The sequence below is a fragment of the Hipposideros armiger genome, unplaced genomic scaffold, assembly GCF_001890085.2.
Source record: "Hipposideros armiger isolate ML-2016 unplaced genomic scaffold, ASM189008v1 scaffold_628, whole genome shotgun sequence".
Lineage (NCBI taxonomy): Eukaryota > Metazoa > Chordata > Mammalia > Chiroptera > Hipposideridae > Hipposideros > Hipposideros armiger.
This window is the reverse complement of record NW_017731978.1, coordinates 887,425-911,445: the sequence shown is the minus strand read 5'-3', so window position 1 is coordinate 911,445 and position 24,021 is coordinate 887,425. Positions and strand designations below refer to the sequence as shown.

At 43.5% G+C, this 24,021-nt stretch overlaps 1 protein-coding gene across 2 annotated transcripts in view; it reads right to left on the bottom strand.

The window, feature by feature from the left end:
* SIN3A (SIN3 transcription regulator family member A) overlaps positions 1 to 24,021 on the bottom strand; it is a 63,356-nt gene that overhangs the window by 2,717 nt on the left and 36,618 nt on the right. For both annotated transcript variants that reach the window (XM_019625435.1, XM_019625434.1), the window contains exons 10-20: positions 22,321 to 22,439; positions 21,533 to 21,743; positions 21,129 to 21,245; positions 18,021 to 18,259; positions 16,269 to 16,452; positions 14,744 to 15,317; positions 12,392 to 12,561; positions 9,004 to 9,177; positions 5,094 to 5,186; positions 4,114 to 4,208; positions 850 to 1,060 (exon numbers count right to left, since the gene is read on the bottom strand). In XM_019625435.1, coding sequence (XP_019480980.1) covers positions 850 to 1,060; positions 4,114 to 4,208; positions 5,094 to 5,186; positions 9,004 to 9,177; positions 12,392 to 12,561; positions 14,744 to 15,317; positions 16,269 to 16,452; positions 18,021 to 18,259; positions 21,129 to 21,245; positions 21,533 to 21,743; positions 22,321 to 22,439 — 2,187 coding nt within the window. The remainder of the gene's footprint in view (positions 1 to 849; positions 1,061 to 4,113; positions 4,209 to 5,093; positions 5,187 to 9,003; positions 9,178 to 12,391; positions 12,562 to 14,743; positions 15,318 to 16,268; positions 16,453 to 18,020; positions 18,260 to 21,128; positions 21,246 to 21,532; positions 21,744 to 22,320; positions 22,440 to 24,021) is intronic.

Below are 24,021 nucleotides of genomic sequence, written 5' to 3'. Positions count from 1 at the left end.
AACTCTTTAACAGACTGGATCCTTGTCACTGTTCAGGCCTTAAGTGTCATCTCCTTAGAGAGGTCTCACCCAGTAAAAGCCGGGTCTGCACATCGGTTCCTCTTGGTCACTTCACCTAGTTTCTTTGTTGGGCATGCTTATCACATTCCCTTATCTGCTCTATTTCATGGCTGCTCTATTCCAGGGCCCGGCACAATACCTGGTAACCTAAGTGCGTCAGGATACTCTCCCAGTGTAGGTAACGTGTGAGTGCAGGGAGGCCTCATGCAAGCAGCACCACCTGAAAGGAAATGCTGGCAGGTGCTACCAGCTGTCATGGGTTGAACTGTGCTCCCTGCCCTCCAATTCACATGTTGATGACCTAACTCCCGGCACCTCAGAATGGGACCTTCTCTGGAAATAAGGCTGTTGCAGATGTAACTAGTTTAGAGGAGGTCATAGGTAGTAGGGTGAACCCATAATGCAGTATGGCTCGCATCCTTTTAAAAGGGGGAAATCTGGACAGACATGCACACAGGGAGAGCTCTATGTGACAGGAAGGCAAATATCCACAAGCCACAGAAGTCCAAAGATGCCAGCACAGCAACAGGGCCCAGGTGAGGAGGAGCAGATCCTCCCGGAAGCCCTCAGTAGGCCCGAACCTACTCGGCAACACTCCGATCTCGGACTTCTGGCTTCTAGAACTCTGTGACAATCATTTCTGATTATGTAGGTCATGCACCCGTGTGGTCCTTTGTCATGGTGTCAACAGGCTAACACGCCTGCTTACTCAACAGCTCTCCAATGAAGTGGAGGTTTTCATAAAAGAAAAGCCAGGCCCCGCGGCCTCTAGGCCAGGCTGGTCCTCACCTGATGGGCCCGGAGCAGGGCGGTCCTCCGATACATGTAGTCCTCAGACTTGATCACATATACCATCTTGTAGGAGTTTAGCTTGAACCTACACTCCAGCTTATCCAAGCTATCCACATTCTCCATGCTCTTCTTGCTGTTTCCTCCTTCCTTCCCTTCCTTTTCCTGCTGTTCTCGACCACGCTGGCACTTCCGGATCCTCCGAAGGTTCCTGCAAAGCAGAAAGCCCGCAGGATGACAGCTCGTCCACAGACTCACATGACTCCTCCAGAAGAGGTTTCCTTATTATGCTTTCACAGAACTCATCACAAATTTACTTACATATTAAAAGTGCCAGTGGTGTCACTGTAAAAAAAAAAATTCAACTGCAGAGATACACAGAAAAAGTAGAAATCTTCAACCATGCTCTACCCCAATTCTTCAAACCACACTTGCCTTGGCAGAGCTACTGACTGTTAGCAGTTTTGATTGAAAACCTTCTAGGCCTTCCCAAAATTAACATATGTAGTCAATTGCTGTCGTTCTGCTTTTGGGATTTAAGACAAAATCAGATCACACTACAAATGTTATTCTACTTTTCTCAACGTTTCACTGACTCTCAATCCGATGCTTTCATTTTACTACACGCAGGTTTGTGTCTCTCTAACGGCTGCAGAGGAATATGCCTCCATCTAACCGTTCCTTAACAGGAATCAATCAAGGCTCCTCATCTGAACCACAGAGCACAGAAAATTATCTGAATGCCTATTTTTTCAATTCTTCCATAGATGGTACATTAACTAATGCTATTCTACATACACAGGAAAGAAGATAATTCACATCAATGGATGCCTTGGTGGATATTTAGAGCTTAATTCTAACAATAAGCAAAGAAAGCTTAGCTAGACAATTACATTGTTTCCAATACTTTGCTATTAAAAACACTGTCTGTCTTTCTATACGGTTATTTCTGTAGGACAGCAGTTCTTTGGTCCAAGGACCCTTGGGTCCCAAGACCCTTTTCAGGGGGTCTGTGAAATCAAAATTATTTTCATCTTAGTACTAAAACATCATTTGCCTCCCCTTTTTACTGTGTTAACATTTGCACTCGCAGTGCGAAAGCAGCGGAGATTAAAAATGCTGGTGATGGCACCAAACTGTCCTCAGAAACTGTGGTATCCTTCTCTTCACGCACTGGCAATGAAAAAGCTGGTTTCAGAGAAGTGTGTCCTGGTCACAAGTAAATTGTAAATGGAGCTCCAGCCCGAGTTCACATGGTTTTAGTATGCTGTGTGTTGAAATGGGAACCACACCAGGGACAGGGCCCCTGATGAAAGGCACTGAGTGCTGCCTGAGCTGCGTACGGGTCACCAATTTTACCTGCAAGACAACTGACCAGACAGCCTGGGGTGTCTGGTACACATCTGCTCAAAACTGACAAAGGAAGCCTAGTACTTCAGGGCAACAACTGCACATATCGTTGCCCATAGTAAGACTGAAGCTTTCGGGTAAAACTTTGGATTTTGGTACACCAGTACTTGCCACCATGACCTAACAGCCTCCCACTACTTAAAGATGTGTCTGATGAGGTCAATGGCAATATTAATAAATGTGATTTTTTTGGATGTTATGAAATGAAAATGTGTAAACATCTGGTAGGTCTGCATAACTTTACTTTCCAAATAAACAGCTGCATGAAGTTATACAGTCATGCATGGAAAAAAGATTCATTCCAAGTACAAGATACACCAATGGATTTTGATATTAACTGTATGAAAAGCTCACTGATGTTTTTCATTGATACTGCAACTGATCTTTAAGAAACGACCACTCGAAGAGTTTTACTCATATCAAAGAATAGCCCCGATTATTTGAAAGGATATGAAAATAATTTTTTTCTAGCTATATATTTGAGTAAGGACAGATTTTCTTTACATATTTCGACCAAACAACGTAGTGGTAAATATTACTAGATATAATTCATATACACAAAAGTTTTTTGGGGTACTCAATCTCTAAGAGTGAAGGGATCTCAAGGCCTTCGCTGAGAAGGCCTTGAGAAGGCCAAGACTGAGAACCATAGCTAGAAGGCAATTAGAAGCCAAAGTTCTAGGGTAAAGGTCCCACAGATTAAAGGCCCCCAACTCCAGAATGACTATTAATTCCTATCTTTCCCTACAGCATATCAAAGTGCCTCCCTTCTCTGTACCCTCTAAACACAGATTACAAATCTTTTAAAAACTTTGCCAACCGAGTGAGAAACACATGTATGTTTATTGTACTGTTTCAAAAACACAGAGACTGAGTCTGTTTTGCTGAGGGGCCTGGCAGAGCAGCTGCTTGAAGTCTGCGCCAGGCATCAATGGCTGCAGGAGCCTAGCAGAACCCTTCCACTCACACCCCTTTCCATGTTCCTGTTGGGACCAAGTATAATAATCCTGGGATAGCACCTTTCTGGAAATGTAAGGCATGAGATTCAATTCTAAACTTTTGGGAGGGAAGAAAGCCACACTACTACAGCAAAACCTATTTCCTACTTCTGAAACACTTTCTGCACCTCAGAGAACCAGGATTACAATCGCCCGTGTGTGGGAGTGGCGAGGAATGGAAAAGATGGTCCCTAAAGCATTAACACAGCAGGCCTAAGACTGCTCTCCTCTGAAAAGCCTGTCCTCTGGCTGGGTTTTGGGATCTTAGATTTGGGGAGTGTCTCCATGTTCCCTAAATGATAAGAGTTGGCTCACTATGTGTCAACTGTTTGTACAAAATAATATGGGTTCATGCTGAAAATATGCTTTCCTTCTGGAAGTGTGAAATTTGGGTACATGCTAGACAGTGGGTGCCTACATGACTAGCACCCACTAAAAAACCCTGGCACTGACCTCCCTGGCAGACAGTATTTCAAATGTGTAGTCGTAGTCTGCTGCTGGAGGAATTAAAGAGTGTTTCCGTGTGATTCCACTGGAAGAGGGCTCTTGGAATCTTGCGCCTGGCTTCCCACTTTGCCACAGGTGCCTCTTCCCTTTGCTGATTTAGCTTTGTATCCTTTCACACATCTCTATCCAACAAGGAAAGTCACTGCAGATTCTCTCAAAATCACTTCCCTGATGCTTTGGCATGAGCTCCAGGTAAGCTCCTGGTGTCACAGCAACACAAACCTTAATTAGTGTCCTAAGCAGACAGAACAATGACTAGAGTAAGTGAAAACCAAGAACCTGCAAGTCATTTAACTCTCTCCCAACCTGCACAGGTGTACGCTACTGATACATGACTTGGTCCACTCACCTTGGGAGAAATACTGGTTTCCGAGTCAGATGCTCACGAAGCTCAGGAGAGGTAGTATCAGAATTCATATATCGCTCCACATAGTCTGACCAGCGCTAGGATGGGGGTGGGGGAGAGCACAAAAGCTGAACTCCATCCTCATCAGGTAGTCTAGCAAATTCTATGACTAAAATGTCTGAAATCCCGAAAATTTTAAGATCAAAAAAATCTTTCCATAATGACATGCTTGTTACTTGGTATTGAAACACAGCTTAAAAATTCTGTTAGACAGCAAAACCCAACATTTCTCTGAGATATTTAAATGCTACCAGAGTCTGTAGAAGCTGGCTCACTGACAAGTTTTAATTCCCCACAGAGCGTTTTGTTAAAGAATACAATGATAGTGACAAATGTTTGAAAATCAGTATCTTTCACATTAAAATCTGGATTCTGGCATCACTTTAAAAAATGTTAAAGATCTGGCAACCATGAGCCAATATTCGCACAAAAACAGTCTCCCCTCCGTATACCCCAACACCATACATGTGGGCTTGCCTCTCTCATGAACATTACCAGCCAGACCCAGCCGGGACAACCAACTCACTCTGTCTGCTCTGTGGGGTTGCAAACTCCTGGCTTCATCTATCCTAATAAAAAGTAAACATGACACAAAGAGTCAAGATGACAATGGGCAAATGGCACCTCATGTGTTGTTTCTTAGATTTCAGGATTAAAAACAAGAAATGTGCCAGCCATGAGAATTGCCTCAGAGAAGATGGCTTTACTGAGAGCTAGAGGAGAGTGCCATCAACCTTGAATATTTACCACCAGGCAGCCCTTCTATTCAGCTTAAGACATGGCTGGAGTGACCTGTACTTTAAGCATCAGGCCCTGACCCTTACATAGGCCTAAGGCTGTTTGGGCCTTATAGAAGACAGTCAGTGGGCAGAATCAGGACGTGACAGCTCTCTGAGACATTTCTGCAATACCCTTGTCCATACCTCTGCTTCTACAGGGTCATCCGAGTTCTCCTCTTCTGTGTCCAAAAGCTCAATGGTCAGTTGAACCTGGCCTTGGCTCTGAATGAACATAAGCTGCAAAAAGAAACTTGAGTGTAAACAAAAGACCATCTCCAAAGCTATACCCTAGTTTCTCAAGGGTTGGGAGGTGGGGAGGCAATAAAGTTATCAAGTTCTGCTCCAATGGAAGAGATGAGGAAGATACTCAAAAGCTTAGGAGGCTGCTGATTAAAAAGGCAAAAGTTTAATATTGCTACCAGCAAAATGAAGTTAGAGCAAAAAGCACCATTTTATGTTTTCTATTTCTTGAATTAGCCAAAACAATAATCAATGTCGGTAAGAGTGCTTTAAAAGCAGTTTGTTCATTAAGAAGAACTATGGCAAAAGCAGAACCATAAAATGCCAATGCCATTTCACTCGATAATTCCATTTCCAGGGCTTAATGCAAAGATGCAAACAAGTCTACAGTGGTTTAAAAAAAAAGGAGAAAGAAAAAAAAGAAGAAAGAAAGAAAAAAGGAACTGTCTTGCACCAAAGTGAAGTGGAAAACATCAACACGACAGAGCAGCAACCACATTGCCATCGCAGTGAACACACCCAAGGAGACACCTGCTGTGGGGTAAGGAATACAAACACTGGCATACAGGGAGTGATATGCGGTAGTGGTATCAGGCACTGAAAGTCCTTGAAATTCTCAGATCTGAATACTTGTGAGATTTAAAAAAAAATCCACATTTAAAAGCAATACAGAGATTAAGGCAAAAAGCAAGTCATGTTTCGCACAAAATAACTATCAAATGGTGATGGCACACGGAAGGTCACTTTCAGAACCCCTGGGTTCTCAAAGCCTCATCCTCAGGGTTTGCTGCAGACACGGTCACTACCCAAAGCACACAGAAGAAGATACTAGAAGGAAGCTTGAGAACTCAATTTATTTCAATTTCTTTGGTTTACACAGGGAAAAACCTAAAATTCAGAGCTCTTAAGTTCTCAAGGGCACAGAGCCAGTCAGTAAGCAAACAGGACAAGAAGCCAGTTATGCTTCCCAGGGCTCTTCTGGAGAAGTTTTAAACATCCCTGTCTGCTACTGAAATTTAAAACATCACACACACACACACACACACACACACACACACACAGAGAGAGAGAGAGAGAGAGAGAGAGAGAGAGAGAGAGAGAGAGAGAGAGAGAGAGAGAGAGAGACAGAGAGAGAGCGCGAGCGAGCCTGACTGACTCAGTCTCTCCCTGCAAAAATAGATATGGAAAAAGCTGCCCACAGGAGTTTGCTAACTCCCCTGCACCTGGGGTGACCTAGAGTGTACACCGGTCTTACTGCTCTAAGGAAATCACCCTTCAAAGTGATATTAAGTAGATATGCTTAAAACCAAACTCAGTTTCACCCCAACAGGACCCTTCAACCTGTGCCTGTCTTGTCAGGCCCCTCCCGCATGTGTGCCCAGTGCCCTCACCTCTGGAACCACTCTCCCAAGTCTTGACTAGCCGCATTATTAGACTGTCCACACCCATCACCCAAATTTGGCAACTGCCTCCAGTGGCATACACCCCTCTGATTCCTCCACTCCTCCTTACTCCATGCTACCAAACGGATCTTCCTGAAAGCTCAAATCCAGTGGGACAGTTAGCCCTTAATAGTAACTCATTGCTCACCAACCACAAGAAAACCCAAACCATTTACTTAGTGTGGCTATAAGGATCCTCTCCTTTCTACACACCCCCTCCGCCAATATCCTGTGCTTCATTCACTCAACAACAGTCACCGAATGTCCACTATTTATCAGTTAGGGCACACTAGGAAAAGAACATGGTTTCTTTTTCGGAGAAGCTCAATTTAGTACCAGAAACAGGAATATAAACAGCTGTATTTACATTAGAACTAAGTAACTACAAAGGTACTATATATTTTAGAGAAACGAGCAATATGCTGTGAGAACAAACAATTCCTCCTCAGTGAGCTGAAAAAGATTTTACTTCACTGAAGCGACACTCAGCTGGGCATTGAGAACCCCCCCACCCCACAAGTGAAAGACATGAATAAGCAATACATAGAAGAGGGGGGGAAGGGCAACAGTAGGAAATAGGGAAATAAATAACGTAGTTTTATAACCATCTAACTGGCAGAAAATAAAGAAGTTTGATACTACCAAGTGACTAAGGATAATGCAATAAACGCTCTTACGGAAATGTACACTGTTATAGCCTAACATTTTGGAGAGTGAAATGGCAATATCCATTAAAATAAAAAATTTAAAATATGCATACCCTTTAACCAGATCATTTCACGTGTTTGTCTCTACCCTAGACAAATATTAACACAAGCACAAGAAAATGCATTCAATGTAGCACTATTTGAGATAGAAGAAAAATGGAAATAGTTTAAATGTTCACACATAAGGGAATGATTTTTTTTAAAAATATGGTACACTCATACTATTAAGTACAACACAGCAGTTGAATGAAATGAGCTGGATCTATATAAACCAAAATTGAGCAATTCTAAGACATACAAGTGAAAAGAAGCAGGATGTAGAATACGCATGGTCTAAAATTTATTTCTAAACATACACACATATGTATGTAAATGCACAGAAAAGGGTCTGAATGGACAGAGAGAGCTTACCATGCCTGAGTTTTAAAAAGCAGTATAGAATGTGCATAGGAAAAATAAAGGGAGAGGAGGCTGGAGTTTGGGGCGGGAGTGGCGGAAGATCTGAAGGGCTGCTTACTGCTTACGCTTAGCTTAGTGGTAACACTATTAAAATTTACTCTCTCAGTAAACATTTTAAAGACGAGGATCACTTGGTAACACAATTTTCCTAGTTACTAAGCCCTTTGTTCCTGCTATTCTCTCTGCCACTCTGACAAGTATTCTTATCTACTACAGGGTCTGTCCATTTCTTCACAGGCCCTCGTCACACAATTTCATATGCTGCTAACTCATTGTGGGGAGGGATGGTAATTCTGTTCACCACTGAAACTAAACACACAGTAAACTCATAATAAACACTTATATTAAATCTCTCTACTTGGCCAACTACAAACCTGAGCCTGCCCTCCTAAATACAGGCTTTAACTTACACATTTATTACATAGCTGCAATCATAATATATATACTTTTGTATCTTTTTATTTGCTTCAATATTTTTATAATTTATAATTAACTTTAAAGGGCTACAAAATTTGCCATTCAGTATTCACACAATACCACCCCCATAAAGGGGCTGGACATCTAGGTTGTTTCCACATATGCTTTTCAAATTACCTATTACAATGGTAGAAAACTGGAAACCCAGATGTAAAAACAAGAGAGGCGTAATTCTCTACAAAATGAAATATCAAATAGTCACAAAAAGATGCTGAAGGCTCTGAGGTGTTGTTAACTGAGCAAAATAAGTTACACAACACTCTGCCTAGTATCATCTCTTTCAAAATATACACAAGCATAGTAAAGTCTAGAAATGTCATCAGTGATTATTTCTGAAAGAACTGCAGGTAACTTTTTCTCCGCATTTCCTATTTTTCCTATGGTGATAAAGGATTACATTTATAAACATTTTAAGACAATATACTTACGAAGCTCTATCATATGAAAAAATGTTCAAAGAAATGAAGCGGAACACAAAATTGTAAAAATCACATATAACGACTAATTTTTTTTAAAGGAAAACGAACAGACTGTGCTTGGAAGACTTGACTTCCACTTTTCTGTATTCGTGTATTTCCTCCAGTGAGCTCCCAGGAACTCGAAGGTGTTCCAGAAGTGGACTCACTGGGTCAAAGCGCCCAGACGGTACGGCTTTGACTTCTGGTGGAGACAGTCCCAACAACAGAAACTGTCACCAGCACGGTCCCTGACTGCACGAGTGACTCTCACCTTAAAGCAGTTCTCATCCGACATGAGCTGCTCGGCCTTCCGCTGATACGCTGACTCCAGGAGCGTCCTTGAGGTCTGCGTGTTCAGCTGTCCTCCAGTGGCCCCGTTGTTGTTTTCTGCCAGGTACAGGTCAGTCACCTGTACACAGATCTCATCACTCACAATGTGCTGTAGCTGGAATCAAGCAAAGGCAAGTCGCCAGTGAACCAAGAAGACACTTGTCCCTGTCACACAGTTAACCTTCCTCTAGGTCCTGTCACTGAGCTCAAAAAGGTTTTTTTGGGTTGGTCATTTAAAAAAATTAATCACACAAAACCACTATTTTGTTTTCTTGGAGAATAACTGAAACAAAAGTTTTCAACCATATCACTGGTCGATGAGTAAAACTTTCGTACCTCTTTAAGGGCAAAACCACAGGCAAGTCAGGTTAATGAGCTGCTTATTTAAAGTTCTAAAGAACTTTAAAAAAGATTTTTATGTGATATGGCTTCCTATTTTTATGGCACTAATTTACAATTTACAATTTGCTTTCACACATATTCTCTTTGGATCCAGACAACTGCTCTGGGAAGAGGCTGTACAGGGGTGGCCTGTTATACATGAGATAAATTTGTGTGTTAGATGAGAAAACTCAGTGTGTAGCCAAGGGGCCTTTGAGGCCCGTCTTTATTTTTAGCCCTTGTACAAAGTCTGAAACTCATGAGGTATTTAAGAAGTTGTTGTTGAACTAACTTCCCCGGGGCACTCAGCTGAAGGAGGAGAGTTAGGACTACTCAAGCTTCCTGACCCCAGGCCAATATTCTTTCTAACCATCTATTTTCCTACGTCTGATATGTAGGAAACTATCGGATTAGATAGATTTGCAACTATCTTGTTAAACTATCTAATAACTAGAAAGTTGAATCAGAGTTTCTTTCCATGGTCATGGGTCATGAAGATATTTCTATTGTGAAATAAAAATTTCCTCAAATGAAATTACCCATCAAAATGCTAGAGAATGTAAAAAAAAAGCTACAAAAAGCAAAAAGTTAAATGCAATGTCAATTTGTCTATTTTCCCTTAAAATTCTCATAACCACTAAGCCATCCTATTTTTAGGGACATACATTGTTTTTGAAGTACTATTAACTATGAAAATTATTTATTTTTAATATTTAAAAAAAGTCTTAAATGACAAGTATGTGTATTTGTAGATAAATAGACACAGTGCAAGGTCAAAGGGTTTGATGGTGGCAGGAAAACCAGCAACTGGAGATAGTTGAATAAATTACAATTAGTCCAGACAATGGATTCTACTGGACCATTAAAATAATGCTTATAACTTGGTAACACAGAGAAAAGCTTAAGATACAGTGATTCAGAGAGAAAAAGTAGTGTAAACAAAGTACTATAACCAAAGCCTGGTTTCTAGCACGGAGACACCTGTGCTTTGCACCTTCCTGTTGAGGCAGACCAGGTCACTGACTCCCCACCTACACCTCTTTTTGGACATGTGGCCCCTTCTAGTCTTTGCAAAGGGCAGCGCTGTAACTAATCAACCCAGGGACAGCTAGGCAACTGCACCCCGAAGCTAGGTTGGTCTGATTCTCTCTTCTGCTAATGTGAAATGACACAATGAGTGTGTCCAGCAGACAGAGGAACATCTGAATAGAAGGTGGAGGCCAGAGGCACTGCCGTGGTAAGCCAAAGATTCAGGGGCTGGGGGAGCCCTAAGTGTGTGTCCAAGGGCTGTGTGCAGAGAAAAGCATGAGAACAGAACAGACATCCAGAAGGCAGGCATGCAGGCAAGGAAAACAATGTCCCAGTGCAATCCCTACGTGGTCTGGCATATTTTGAGTTCTGTACTAGATGTAAGACAAATCCCTCTTAAACTAGTCTGGAAATGATAAGATAAATGTATGGCTTGACCTTGAATTGTATGTTCTACCTCTAGTCAGCAATGAACTCTGGGAGAACACCAAATGAAATGAGGCAAGTGAGAGAAGATATGCCACCAATTGAAGGGTTAAGATGAGAACCATGAACATATGTTTTAAAAACACTGAATTTGGGTTTCTGCATAAAACCTGTTTCCATAAAAAAAGACTGGACATTATGTATTACTGACTCAAAGTTATTACCAGGTGCTTCTAGTAAATGGACTAATTATATCTATCGTTTCAAAAACCAGCCTCGGCTTAAAGTTTCTTTTATTGAATTTATAAAGTTGTTGTGCTAGCAGTATGAAGACTTTACTTTTAGCTTTAGCAGCAACAAACTTCTAAGCAGAAACATAAACACACAGCAACTGTCAGGGGGTGTTAACAGGGATTAGTTTCTCAAAAATTACGACCAGAGTTACTTGCATCCTTCCAAAGATTTGTCAGTCACCATACAGACTAAGAGAAGGCCTAATAAATTCTTCAATTTTCAGGAACAAAACTGCCTGCCACCTTCCGTGAAGATGCCAAAATTCAGTTATATGAAACGTTCTTCCTTGACTCAGCAGATCCTGTGAGAGGGACGCAGAGCCACGCATCTTTTCAGATGTGAGGCAAAAGCATGGGCACTCTGCAAACGATTCCACACTTTACACCAAGGGAGCACTCAAGGGAGCACTCAGCAACAAGCTTTCTTTCCACGGTGGCAATGTAGACTCTGGAATTAGAACTCTTTTTTGGTAAGTTTTCACTTTAAAGAAAGTAATGTACCAGTGTGGTCTCTTTGGGGGCCAACTGGGAGAAAGACAAACCAATAATGCAACTATCTTGATACTGAACACTGACAAGTGACTTTTCAAATAAAGCAGTCATGCAAAAGAAAAAACTGCACCAACAGCCTCCCTTCGGAGTTCAGAACTCAAGGCAACAGAGCGGAAACCTGACTGACTACTCATCCTCTCTGCTATGAAGTTTCACTCTTGTAGAGAACGTGTTTACAAACTCCCAGGGTGCCACAGGAACACACCACAAACCTAACTCAGAGGGAACCTCAGATTGTAAGGTGGCAATGTATTATAAAAGATGGTATGTGAAACCTTCCTGTAAAAAGAACTTCAAATATTAAATGAGGAAAGTATGAGAATTACCAGCACCTACAGAAGAGAGCTCCCCCCACACCCGACAGACAAAGGGAGGGCTGGGCCAGCGTGCGGAGTGGGGCCAGGTCAGTGCGGCTCCAGCCAGCACACAGGGGCAGAGCGCCAGGTCTGGGGGCTCATAACTGGGAGGGATGAAGGACACACTAAGCAAAGTAGGGGTCAGTCCTGTGGCAGAAGTGCTGCCCCGCGGTTGCCAGTGGAAACGACAGCCCATTACCCGCCCCCACGGAACCACTTGTCATCCCCAGGGCTGTAATGTACACCTGTCATCTGGCCTGGTCCCTCAGGGAGGACGCCCACCAGCGCTCACCTGCCGGACGATGCTCTGGATGAGCTTGTCCATGGTGAAGGCAATGTAGGCATGGATGGTGAACATTTCCCGCAGCGAGTCCTCATACTGGGACGAGTCGATATTGCCGTCCAGCAGGCTGCGCACCATGTCCAGGAAAGCCGGATAATAGTCCTCCACGTCCACGTCCACTGCGTGAGAGGGCAAAGGTGAGGCTCCACCTGCTAGGACAGCTCGGGGAGCAGGCAGGGTGGGCCCCACTGTGGGTCAGGAGCACCAGGACAGACCCTTGGTGCTCAGACGTCCCCCCTCAACCTGCAGCAATCCAACCGGCGGCTGCAGCCCCCAGCGCCGCCTACCAGAGTGACTGCGCCGTGACCAGCGGCTTCTCCCTGGCAAGCCACAACACTTACTGCTGGCTTGGCTATCTGTGTAGGAGCACAAATTATTCTGGGGAAGAGGTCTCCTCAGAGAGCCGGTGGTTCCTCTGCTGAGGAGACTGCTCTGTAGGCTTACAGACAGCATTCCTGACAGGGGTCATGGCCCACAAAGCTCCTCCAGTAAAGCCCAGAGAGCAGACGAGAACGAGGCTGGCAGAGTAACTGTTGCACTGGGCAACCTCTCGGGAACAGAACAGGCACTAGAATAGTGACGCATCTCCATCTGTCCGAGTCCTTCTGTGTAATGACTGATCGCAACGCTCACTCCACAACTCCACGGAGCAGTCTGTACTTGGTGCCCAGGAACCACTCTGCCACAAGCGAGAATCTTACCGGCTGTTCCGGGGACGCTGGCAACTAGCAGAGGGCACGGGAACGGAAAAAGGCCTGCCTCTGGTGTACTAAAGGAAAACCTACTACATGAGGCTCAAAATCAGGCGCATCTTGTCTCGGGCTTGCAATCAAGGCAGTGGCACGAGGGGCTACTGGGGGTTGGTTATGCTGTTTTTTGAACCAGGTACTGGGTACGCTACACAGGTGTGTTTATGTTGTAAAAGCTCACTGAGCCATACAATTTAGATTTGCGTCCTTTCTGATACATGTGTTGTACTTCAATAAAAAGTTCACTAAAATTAAAAAAGTTCCAAAAGGAACTCTGTCACTGACATTAGGTTGCCAGTTAGTAAAGTCTGTACAAGGCAAAGGCTGAGGGTAACAGCCTGTTTATCTGAAATGGGACTGTTCAAAAGCAGCAGCTGGCTTGTGCTGCATCACAGACCATCGCCTTGTTAGGGCTGCACACAGGCACAGGTTGTGCGGGTGCCGTGAAAAGGTGCTGTCAGGCCACGATAAAGCTACGAGTGCAAAGCACAGACACGGGCACACGAGCTGCGATCAGTGTGAGGTGTCACTGTCACTCAAGACCATACTGTGTAAGCTCATACGGAGGTAGGTCGGTGGTCAAGCCAGGGTGAGGCCGTTTCTCTCTCATTTCCACCCACGCTGATGGATTCACCACACTAAGGTCAAAAGTCGTCTCTCTCAAGCTCGAGTTAATATAGATACAGGCTTTTAGAATTAATTCCCAATGTCATTAGCTCGTTAGCAGATAGAAGGCTGGGGCTACACATGGCCTTCTTACAACAGCAAGTTAAAAAAAAAAAAAAAAGATGATTTGCTCCACAGATTGGCTGTTTCCTCAAGAGCACAGAAAAAAGGATTTGCGAAAAAGTTTTTGGCCTACAACTCAAGTACTGAACAGTTATTTAGAAGTAGATGGCCCATAATTACTTAAAGCACAAGGTGGCTTCCTTAACACTTATTCATTTTCCTTTTTCCAAGTTCTCTATCTTCATTGCTGTTTTACCTGTTCTGCTGTCTCACACCACCTCGAGTTCCAACCTCCTTTCCATAACCTATCTGTTTATTATGAACGAGCCACAAACCCCTCTGGTTAACGAGACGTCCTGCCCAAACACATCAGAAAATGCACACCTGGTCTTAGACAAGGAATTTATGTCCTGTCATGGAGTGGAAACAACGGTGCCGTTTAGTCCTTCTGTCCTTTGAAACCCTCTGCAATAACCCAGAGACCCGCCATCTGGGAAACAGATGGCAGTGACACCTCCCCCTTCCCTGGTGTCCACAGGGCCAGCCACTGAGTGTCGATCTAAGCACCACACAGGGTGGTGTGTGTTATTTTCTCCAATTCTCCCAATCACCCCGCAGGGTAACAGGCAGCACCTCCATTTTACAGTAAACAGGTTCAGAGCGTTTAAGTAAGATCACACAACCAGCAAGTTGCAGAACTAGGATTTGAACCCCTCTGAGGTCTGTCTGTGCCCCATGTAGAAGGGAAGCAGTCATGAGTCTAACTAGGCCATGAGGCCCCCACCCCTCACACCCTCTGTAAACCAACAGTCCAGGCACTCACTAGGCTCTTTGAGACGTAGCTGGATGGCAGGGCTGTCGCTTTTATCTCGCTTTATGCCCAGCACTTCCCGTTCCCACTCTCGCTCTCGGTTTTCCTCTTCGATTTGCCGTTCCGCTTGGGAGCAGATGCGTAGGAGCCTCAGGCAGAGAATCTGGTGTAGCCGCATGAATATGTACCAGTTGTTGTTCACATAGAAGAGGTTGTACACCTCATCCATCCCTCTTAGCTTCTGCGCCGCTGTGTTACTAAACAGCAGCTTGGACTTCGGGGGGCTGCCTCCAACCCCGTTGTGCTTCTTAGCTGCGCCTGTGGCTTCGTCTACATCCATCTCCTCTTCCTCCTCTTCTTCCACATCCGAGAGATCACCCCTCTGAGCAAACAGCAGGTCTGGAATGAAATGATGCATGATTTGCTTGATTTTGTACTTGTCCTCCTTCTGAATGCCCGTCTGCCTCTTCACGTGGTGGATAATCAGAGCAGCGGCATCCTCCAGGATCTGTTTGTCTTCATAGGCCAGCGAGAGGTGCGGGCCAACGGGCACACCAGCATTTTCTTCCGTAGCCTGCTCTTGCCTCTACCAGGAGAGAGACACAAAGTATTAAGTGCCGTACCTACAGCAACAACAAATGGCATACAAGATTACACCATCATTAACCACAGCAGCTATGGTTTTCCATCCAAAACCTCCAGAAACAATAAGGTAATGTGGAAGATGTGGCTTGATACCAAAATGGTACCTTCTATACTTTGAAGACATATTAAGGGACAATGGGACAGAATTCGGACTGTATTTTTAAACTGTGGATTATTATTTATGGAGGATACACTATGAGGTCTGGGGTTTACTTTAAAGCACTTCTGGGTGGGAGTGCAGGAGGTGTTAGATGCAACAGCAGTGGCACACAGGAGTCATTGTTTATGTAAGAGCTAATTTTACTATTCTCTCCCCTTTCGTGTATATTTGATATTTTCACAATAAAGTTTTTTAGAATCGAAGAGCAAACTACTTCTAGGAATTTCTCAATCACAGTGCATTTATGTTTTTATCCATCACCTAATTCTGTAAACTCAAAGAAAGCAGGATTCATTTCTTATTCATCTCTGTATCCTAGCTCTCGTACTATACACATAAACCTCGTAAGGATGCTGAATAAACAAGGATTAGGAAGAGTTTAGGGATTAGTGGTAAGTGTTCAAGCTTGGGAAGATGAGATGGGCTATACTAACGAATACAAGGTATTGTGTGAGGAGAACAGATGAGAAGAGGAGTGGGAGAAGGAGGCAGTGGAGTCAACTAAAATCAGGATGTTAAGTAAATTGGGAAACCAGTAAAACAGCTTAGCTATAAAGGTGAGGTTTAGATTTAAAATGGTAGAACCAGGAAAAGAAGTCTACACCAGTCATGAAGCAAAAATCGCAAGTCTTAGAGGGTTTCACTTTCACATAACAGATCATTTCCCGGAATAAAAGCTATGCAGAATAGCAACACGGAGCCTCTCCCAGCCGTTAGGAACCCCTTGCTCACCTCGTCATAGATACTCTCAATCTCGTTGAGCAAGCTCTTAGACCTCAGGACCTTCGTGTCGTTCTGTTTAAAGTTGATGCCCTGGTGGTCCAGAGACTTCAAATAGTATTTCTCATTTTGCTCTCTCCACACCTTGTTAAAGCCCCTCTGAGCTTCTCGCCATTCTTCCTCTTTCATCTTCAACCTAGTGGGGTGGGGGTGGAGATAAGATGTGAGAATTCAGATGTGGGAATTCTAAAGTGGGGCATCACACTCCCTGGGTGGGATCCTGGCTGTGCCATACCAGCCACATAGAATTGTTTCCTGACCAGTGAAGTGGGAATAATAGCACCTACTCTTAATCATTAAGAGTTCAGAAATGAGAAATATGTTATTCTTACTTGATTTCAAAACTCAAAAGACATAAAAAGGCCTGTCAAAATTATTGGCAACTTGGGATAAATGTTATTCAAACCAGTTTTGAACTCTGTTACATGAGGAGTATTCATTCAAGACTGACCTTAGGGAAGTAACTTGTCCCAAAGTCAGAGATCCTACTTAGAATAGTTATTTCTCAAACGTCATCCCCGGAATACCCCTGAAAAGTAGGTTCTCTTCCTTTGCCAGCTAAAGTGAAGTTAAACAAGTCTTCGCTACAGCACTTGTTTACTTTCCTGATGTAAATGCAGAAGTCCAAGGGCAGAGAACCTGCACAGTAACGTTCCTTTGGACACAGTTTGGAAAAGTTCTCATGAGAACAACTGATCCTAACCCTCCAGGAGAGGAGAGTCAAATCAAAACCAGCATGGGGACCACGGAATACCCTGCATCTCAAAGCCAAGTGAAATGCTACCGGCAAAAAGAGGACTGACCTATGCCAAAACCTGGGGGAGGAGCAATACAACAGAGGCATCTATGAACTGTGCAGCAGACAAGAATTCTTTCCACCAGGTGACCCTGAATGAGGACCCAGGTCCTGGCTGACAGTCAGTGTAGTCCCCAGTGCCCTGGCCCACTTCCTGATGGTTGGCTGCAGGTGGGCACGAAGCCCCTCTACACCTCAGGGTGAGAGCTCATGAGGAGAGAGGAGACACGCTTGGAAGAAATGGCAATCCAACTCTCTTTAAATAATACATATCAATTTTACACAGACAAGAAGTGATTCTTATTAAAAATCAAAGATGTTACAACAGTTAATACTGAACGACAGGAACGTGGTTCTCTTCCTTATTCTTTTCTATATCTTAAAATATGGCCTCAAATACAGAGCATTCCACTATGGACTTGCAAGGTTTGTCCTCTACTGTTGGTACATAGAAGCCCATCAAGAAGCCCCACTATCGCGCTCACTTGAGCTACACATACGGGGGTGCCAAAAAAAATGTATACACATGACTCGTATTCATCTTCTGTCATCAGTATATATTGAGTATTACAATTTTAATATAGTTTTTTCCTTTCTTAAAATATGTATACATTTCTTTGGCACCCTCTATGTATTAAAATTGGAATGAAACAAAATTAGCACGGCCCCTGTGCAAGGATGATATACAAATTTGTGAAGCATTCTAGTTTTGTTTTTTTAATTCATGAAGCATTCCATTTTTTTTAAAAAAAGAAGCTTCACTATCCCGCACTGCACCTGATTTTCAACCCAGATGGGGAGACCTGGTGGTCTCGTGGGATAACCAGGTGGAAAATGAGAGCTTCACTTAATGGACACCGAACCTGTTGTGAAGCACACGAGAGCACGAAAGGCGTTTGCGTAGATACCTTTTAAGGACAATGGGGACGGCGATGGAGGGGTTCTTCCTCAGCCCATCAATTATGTCGGCTGCTTTGTCAGCATAGATCCTTTGCAGTGCTTTCCGATGGATGACTTCCGATGTGCCTCCAAGCGTGTTGTCCAAGCGGAATTTGGCTTGTTCCTCAGCAGACAAGCGGGAAAGCTTCTTCTGTATTGCTTCCAGAACCCGGATTGTTGCCAGATTAGTCTCTAAAACTACATCAAGCTAAAGAAGACAAAGTGTGCTCAGGGCCCAACCAGAACAGATCAGGAGTAGAAGGTGGGACGTCACACTCCCTGGGTGCGATCCTAGCTCTGCCGTCCCAGCCAATAAGACTGTTTCCTTACCAGTGAAGTAGGGCTAGCAGATCTACTCTCATAAAGTTGTTTTCTGGGTTAAACGATACAATCCACATAAAGTAAAGATCTAGCACAATGCCTGGCACATAATGAACATTAATAAGTGATGAGTAAGCAGGAGGGTGTCAAAGTTGTGCATGTGGGGACCCATTTCAATTCTTACTGAATTCCTGGCAAGGGCTTGGCCCAATGAGGTTAAGGATATGACTGGCAGCCTTTGAGGTAACTTTTCCCCCTAGGCTTAACACAAAATTCTCTAGATGAGGGCCGGCTGAGTGGCGTGTTGGTTAAGAGATGGCTTGGGACACCAGCTCTGAGCAGCAGGGCCCTGGTTCTGATTCCACATTAGGGCCAGTGTCGCTGAGCTGCCATGAGTCCCCGGCATCAGCGTAGGCTGCAGTGGGCTGCCATAAAGCTACCGTGAATGGCTGGCAGCCAGCATGAGCTGCCAACAGCTGCTGTGAGTGGCTGTCCACCGATCTGCCTCACCTGGGAAGAGCGCAATGATAATACCAACATGGGCTAGTGAAGCAACGCCCTCCACAACTAGACTGAAGAACAAAAGGACAGCAACTTGTCTGTTCCCCTTCCTCGAATCCCCAATGCTATTCCCCTCCCCCAATTCCCCAATAAAATCTTAAAAAAAAAAATTCTCTAGATGAGAAACAGAAAATGAAGTAAACAGTCTCAAAGGCCTACGACCAAATGTCTATAGGAGTTTAAGTTTTCTAGTTTGGTGACGGTAGTCATTTTGTCAAATATTTCTGGTCCCCTTCTCCCCAATTCTGGACAAAAGACAGACTGAACTTCCTGGCTCCCTTGTGATTGGATGGGATCATGCAATTAGTACTGTCAAGTGAGTTGTGAATAGTTGAGTCAAAGTAATGTTTATTACTTCTAGGCTGGAACATTTAGTGGTGCAAGACCCTTTTGGGCTCGCTTTTTCCTTCCAGTAACTGGCAATATTCAAGATGGTGGCACTCTGTCAGTCTGGGTCCCCAAGTAATTCTGAGGAGCAGAATCCCCTAATAACATAAATGCACATGCAGCAAGATTAAGGAATAAGTCTGGTTCTTCAGGCCACTGAGATTTGGGGGTTTTATCTATATTGTAGAATCACTAACCTCTCCTGAGGTATAAAGGAATGCTCCTTCAAACTAGCCCATCCCACCCAATCCTAAGTGTGTGCGCCATGCACGCACGCGCGCACGCACACATGCACACACACACACCATTTCCATCATCTTCACTCCTATAATCACAAATGGGAAATGAAGATGTTGCCTCTCATTTACAGGCATACCAGTTGTGCACGGGAACATCCTATCAAAAACAGATGCCAATCTCCTCTTTCTAACTCATATGACCTTACCAAACGTAGGTAACAAAGAAATGCTTTCTTTTGCCTGATAAAACTTCCCATGGAAGTTAACATCTGTCATGAGTTTCAATCATTTACCCTAAAAAACCCTCATAAACCCTGTGGCAGAGATGGCCAATCACCTGCCAGTGGCCAAGCCACACGTGATTCTGCATTCAAAACATGTCCAAAGCCCGGCCAAGTGGCTCAGTTGGTTAAGAGCTCACTCAAGAGTGTGAGCTCTGAGCAACAGGGTCACCAGTTCGATTCCAGGCCTGAGCTGAGCTGCCACTGAGCTGCCAACAGGTGGCAGGATGGCTCAGCTAAAAAAAATAATAAAAATAAAATAAAATCTTAAAGTCTGTCATATTGAAAAGGATGTGTTAATTATATGCAACTTTAAAACCAAGAAATTTGAATATTAAAAACAACAATAACAACATGGTTGAGAAAACATGCCCAAAGCAATTGTAGCGGGTGAGGGGTCACTGCCAGAGCGCTAAATCAGTATGGGTTTAAAACAGCAAGACAGCACCATCCAGAGAACAAGCAGGGCCAGTCAGTCTTCTATAATATGTTAAATAGGATACGTGTAATTTTACCTCCTTAGACACATTTAACATTCCCTCTTTTTGTTGATGATATCAGTGAGTTGGACATTTAAGCACACTGGGGATTCTGAGCCCACTTTTAGTACTCCCAACTCCTGGTATAGGGGCTCTACCAGCTCATCCCTAATTTAACTTAGTTTCAAAAGGAGCCAAATCAACATAAAAAATACGAGAGAATTCCAGTTCTCACAGAAGAGCTGGTTTGCTAACCACCTAAGAATAACCACACTTTTCTTTTCCTTTCTTTTTTTTTTTTTAAGCTGAGCCATCCTGCCACCTGTGGCAGCTCAGTGGCAGCTCAGCTCGGGCCAGGAATCGAACCGGGGAACCTGTTGCTCAGAGCTCACACTCTTGAGCGAGCTCTTAATCAACTGAGCCACTTGGCAGTCCCTAACAACACACACTTTAAATAATTTCAAAGAGCTTCAAGGTAGCCCAGTAGGCCTTGTGATGCTAAGTTTATACACCATGTAAAATACAATAACCTTTCAAATGCTGTTAAAAATTCAAAGGATTATTACTCAGCCATCAATGGATAATTTCAGTTAGAAGGATTGAAGTGGCCTAGAGAAGTCACATTTGCCGTACTAACGTATTTGACAAGCTCGTGAAGTATGATAAGTACAATAAGCATTTACCACAAAAGAACTTGAGCCTCTGGCTCTTCAGTCTTAAAAGCCAACCCTCACAGATAAGTACTTAAAATATCTTATCATTTAGCATCTTCCATTTTCCCAAAATTCAAATGATAAAGGAACTTGTACCTCAAAGCGTTCGTCTTCACAACGATAGATATGTTCTTCATACTGAGTTTTTTTGGAACTAACAAAGGTGGAATCCTCAGACCAGGAAGGGAAGGAAACCCAGGTATCATTTAAAACCTTTGGGTAATAAAAGAAGAGAAACTGAAACAAAAGTCTGACAAAGCTTCCTGGTGATTAAGCATTCTCAATAAAAAGGTAAAACTCTAGGGGCAAGAAAAAACATTTAACATTACAAGTTTTCAAAATACGAGTAAGGAAAAGGTTCTGAATAACTGTAGAACATTTTTTTTCAAAGACAAAAAAGGGTCTTGACTTCCTCACTCATACAAATTCTCAATCCCTGGGACCACTGCTTTCTCAAGAAAGACGAGGATTCGGGGTTGATCCTCTGGGGAAGGCATTACCTCTTTACAGAGTGGAGTCCGTCCTGTACACTTGGGCTGCTGGTAACTCTTTGGGAGGGCTCGGTAGCTGGAACCCAACCGTTTACAAGAGGCATAATCTATCTCCATGGCAATGCCCTCTGTGGCTCGTTCCTTTGGATAGGTTTCCAGATGTACAGACTCCTTGTAGCCCAGGAAGTTTTTAAACCAATTAAACAATTCAGGGAATTTCCTGAAGAGTCAAACCAAACACTGGTGAGCAATTAGAAGCATGATGCAGTTATCCTAAGGTACAACTACCACTATTGGTGCTGGGTGAGAACACTGCTACCAGGGACCAATTCCAATGACAATTATTATTTCCTAACTCAGATGCACTGCATCTGAGCATCTAGCTTCTCCTTGTCTTACAGAGTGCTCTAGGATCAGTTAAGGTAGTGAAGGAAGAGCTGCACTGAAACTAGACAATAACCAGCCACTCTTCTGATCAAGAATATTGCATCAATATTCAGCTAATTCTTGGGTTGTCAAATACAGTCACGATTCTAGAACCCTGGAAGAGACTGGTCTCCATAAACATCCAACAAGGGGCGGGGATCAGGAGACCAGCAGTCTTGTCTGATGCTCTCTCTTTTTTCCTCTCTAGAGGTGAGCTAGACAACTTCCTAGAGGACTCTTTCAACAGACGTTTTATAAGCCAACCGACCCAGCACAATCAAATGAATTTTCCCTATCACACATTCTCACAAACTAAGTTTTATTTCACTCCCATGTCATGCATCAGGGCTAAGCCCCTCAACTCCACTTACCCCAAGAAAGGAGAGACTAACTGCACAAGCTCAGCCCGAGAGATCACCTCCTGGTTGAAGATGACAAGACAGCGCAGGAAGTTCTCATAGGCCTCCGCGCTCCGCAGGGCCTTGCGGACCTTAGGGGACAACCGAGGAGAGACTATTAAGTGGGGAATCAAGAGATCCTGGATTGCTTTTAAGTGACCGGGGAAATCCGAATTTATGTGATACTACTAAGGAATATTAATTTTCTAGATGTGATGATTATGTTTGAAAAATAGCATTATTTTAAAGGGAAACTTAGTGCTTGTGAATAAAATAATATCTGGGATCTGTCTCCAAAAACTCTGGGTGGGTGAGAGTGCATATGAAAGTATACCGGCTAGCAGCTGGGAACTGCTAACGCGGGGTGATGGATGCATGGTGAGTCCTTTTATTCTTCTCTTTAATTTCACATGTTTAAAACTTTACACAATAAAAATTTTCAAAATGAGTTCCTGGAGCAAAGAAGATATTTACCTTCCTGTATGCTTGACTTTCCAGACCAAAATCAGAGTTACCCAAGCTTTTGTGTCCTTTCCTAACAGATGTTTATAGCAAGAATTTGTCAACACTGTTTTCAAACTCTGGTAATCTTCAACGATCTTTTAAAATAAGATACTTCTGTCCTCTGACCTGATCCTTTTCCTTCTTCCATTTATCATATTGAGCATTTGAAAATCCAAAAACCTTAAAATGTTCACCGGCATAGACAAAGTAAAAATAGCCTGGATAGGTGAGCAACCTGGGGCTTCAATATCAAAAGTAAATACTTAGCATTGTGGTCTTTTAGTGGGGACTGCAGACCCTCACCAAACCAACTGCTTTATTGGTCCCTTCTCCAGGCTCCCATATACTTTCTGTAACAGTCAATCAGTAGACAGTATGAGGAATATGTACTTTCAAAGCCAAAGATGAAAGAGCAGTGCCCTTTCTGTACCACACACATTTATTTACCTTTAATTTTTATTACCTTTTAAACATACACAGAAGTAGACAGAATAGTCTAATGAACCCCATGTACTCACCTGGCTTCATGATCAACATTTCATAAATTTTGTTTCATCTATACCCATTTCCCCCACCAATGAATTTTAAAGCAAATTCCAGACATTTCATCTATACATACTTCAGTATGTATCTCCAAGAAAGAAGTACTCCAAATATATGTATATATGGGTGTGTGTGCGTGCATATATCTCTTTTATTTTTATTTATTTATTTATGTTTTTAAGATTTTTTTTTTAATTGGGGAATTGGGGGGATGGGAACAGGGCTGGGGAATTGGGGGAAGGGGGCATCACTCTTTTAAAAATGAGCTTATTGGGCCGGCCGAATGATGTGTTGGTTAAGAGCTGGCTTGGGATGCCAGAGGGCCCTGGTTCGGAACCCACGTATGAGGGCCAGTGACACTGCCCTCTACAGCTAAGATGCTGAACAACAGCTCAACCTGGAGCTGGGCTGCCGTACAGCGTAGGCTGCAGCCCCTACTGCAGTGGGTTGCCATGGACTACTGTGTGTGGCCAGCAGCCAGCATGAGCAGCCTTCAAGCCGCCGTGAGCGGCCATCCAGAAGCCGGCAACTGATCTGCCTCACCCGGGAAGAGCGCAATGATGGTGCCAACTTGGGCCAGTGAAGCAACATCCTCCACAGCTAGACTGATGAACAAAAAAGGACAGC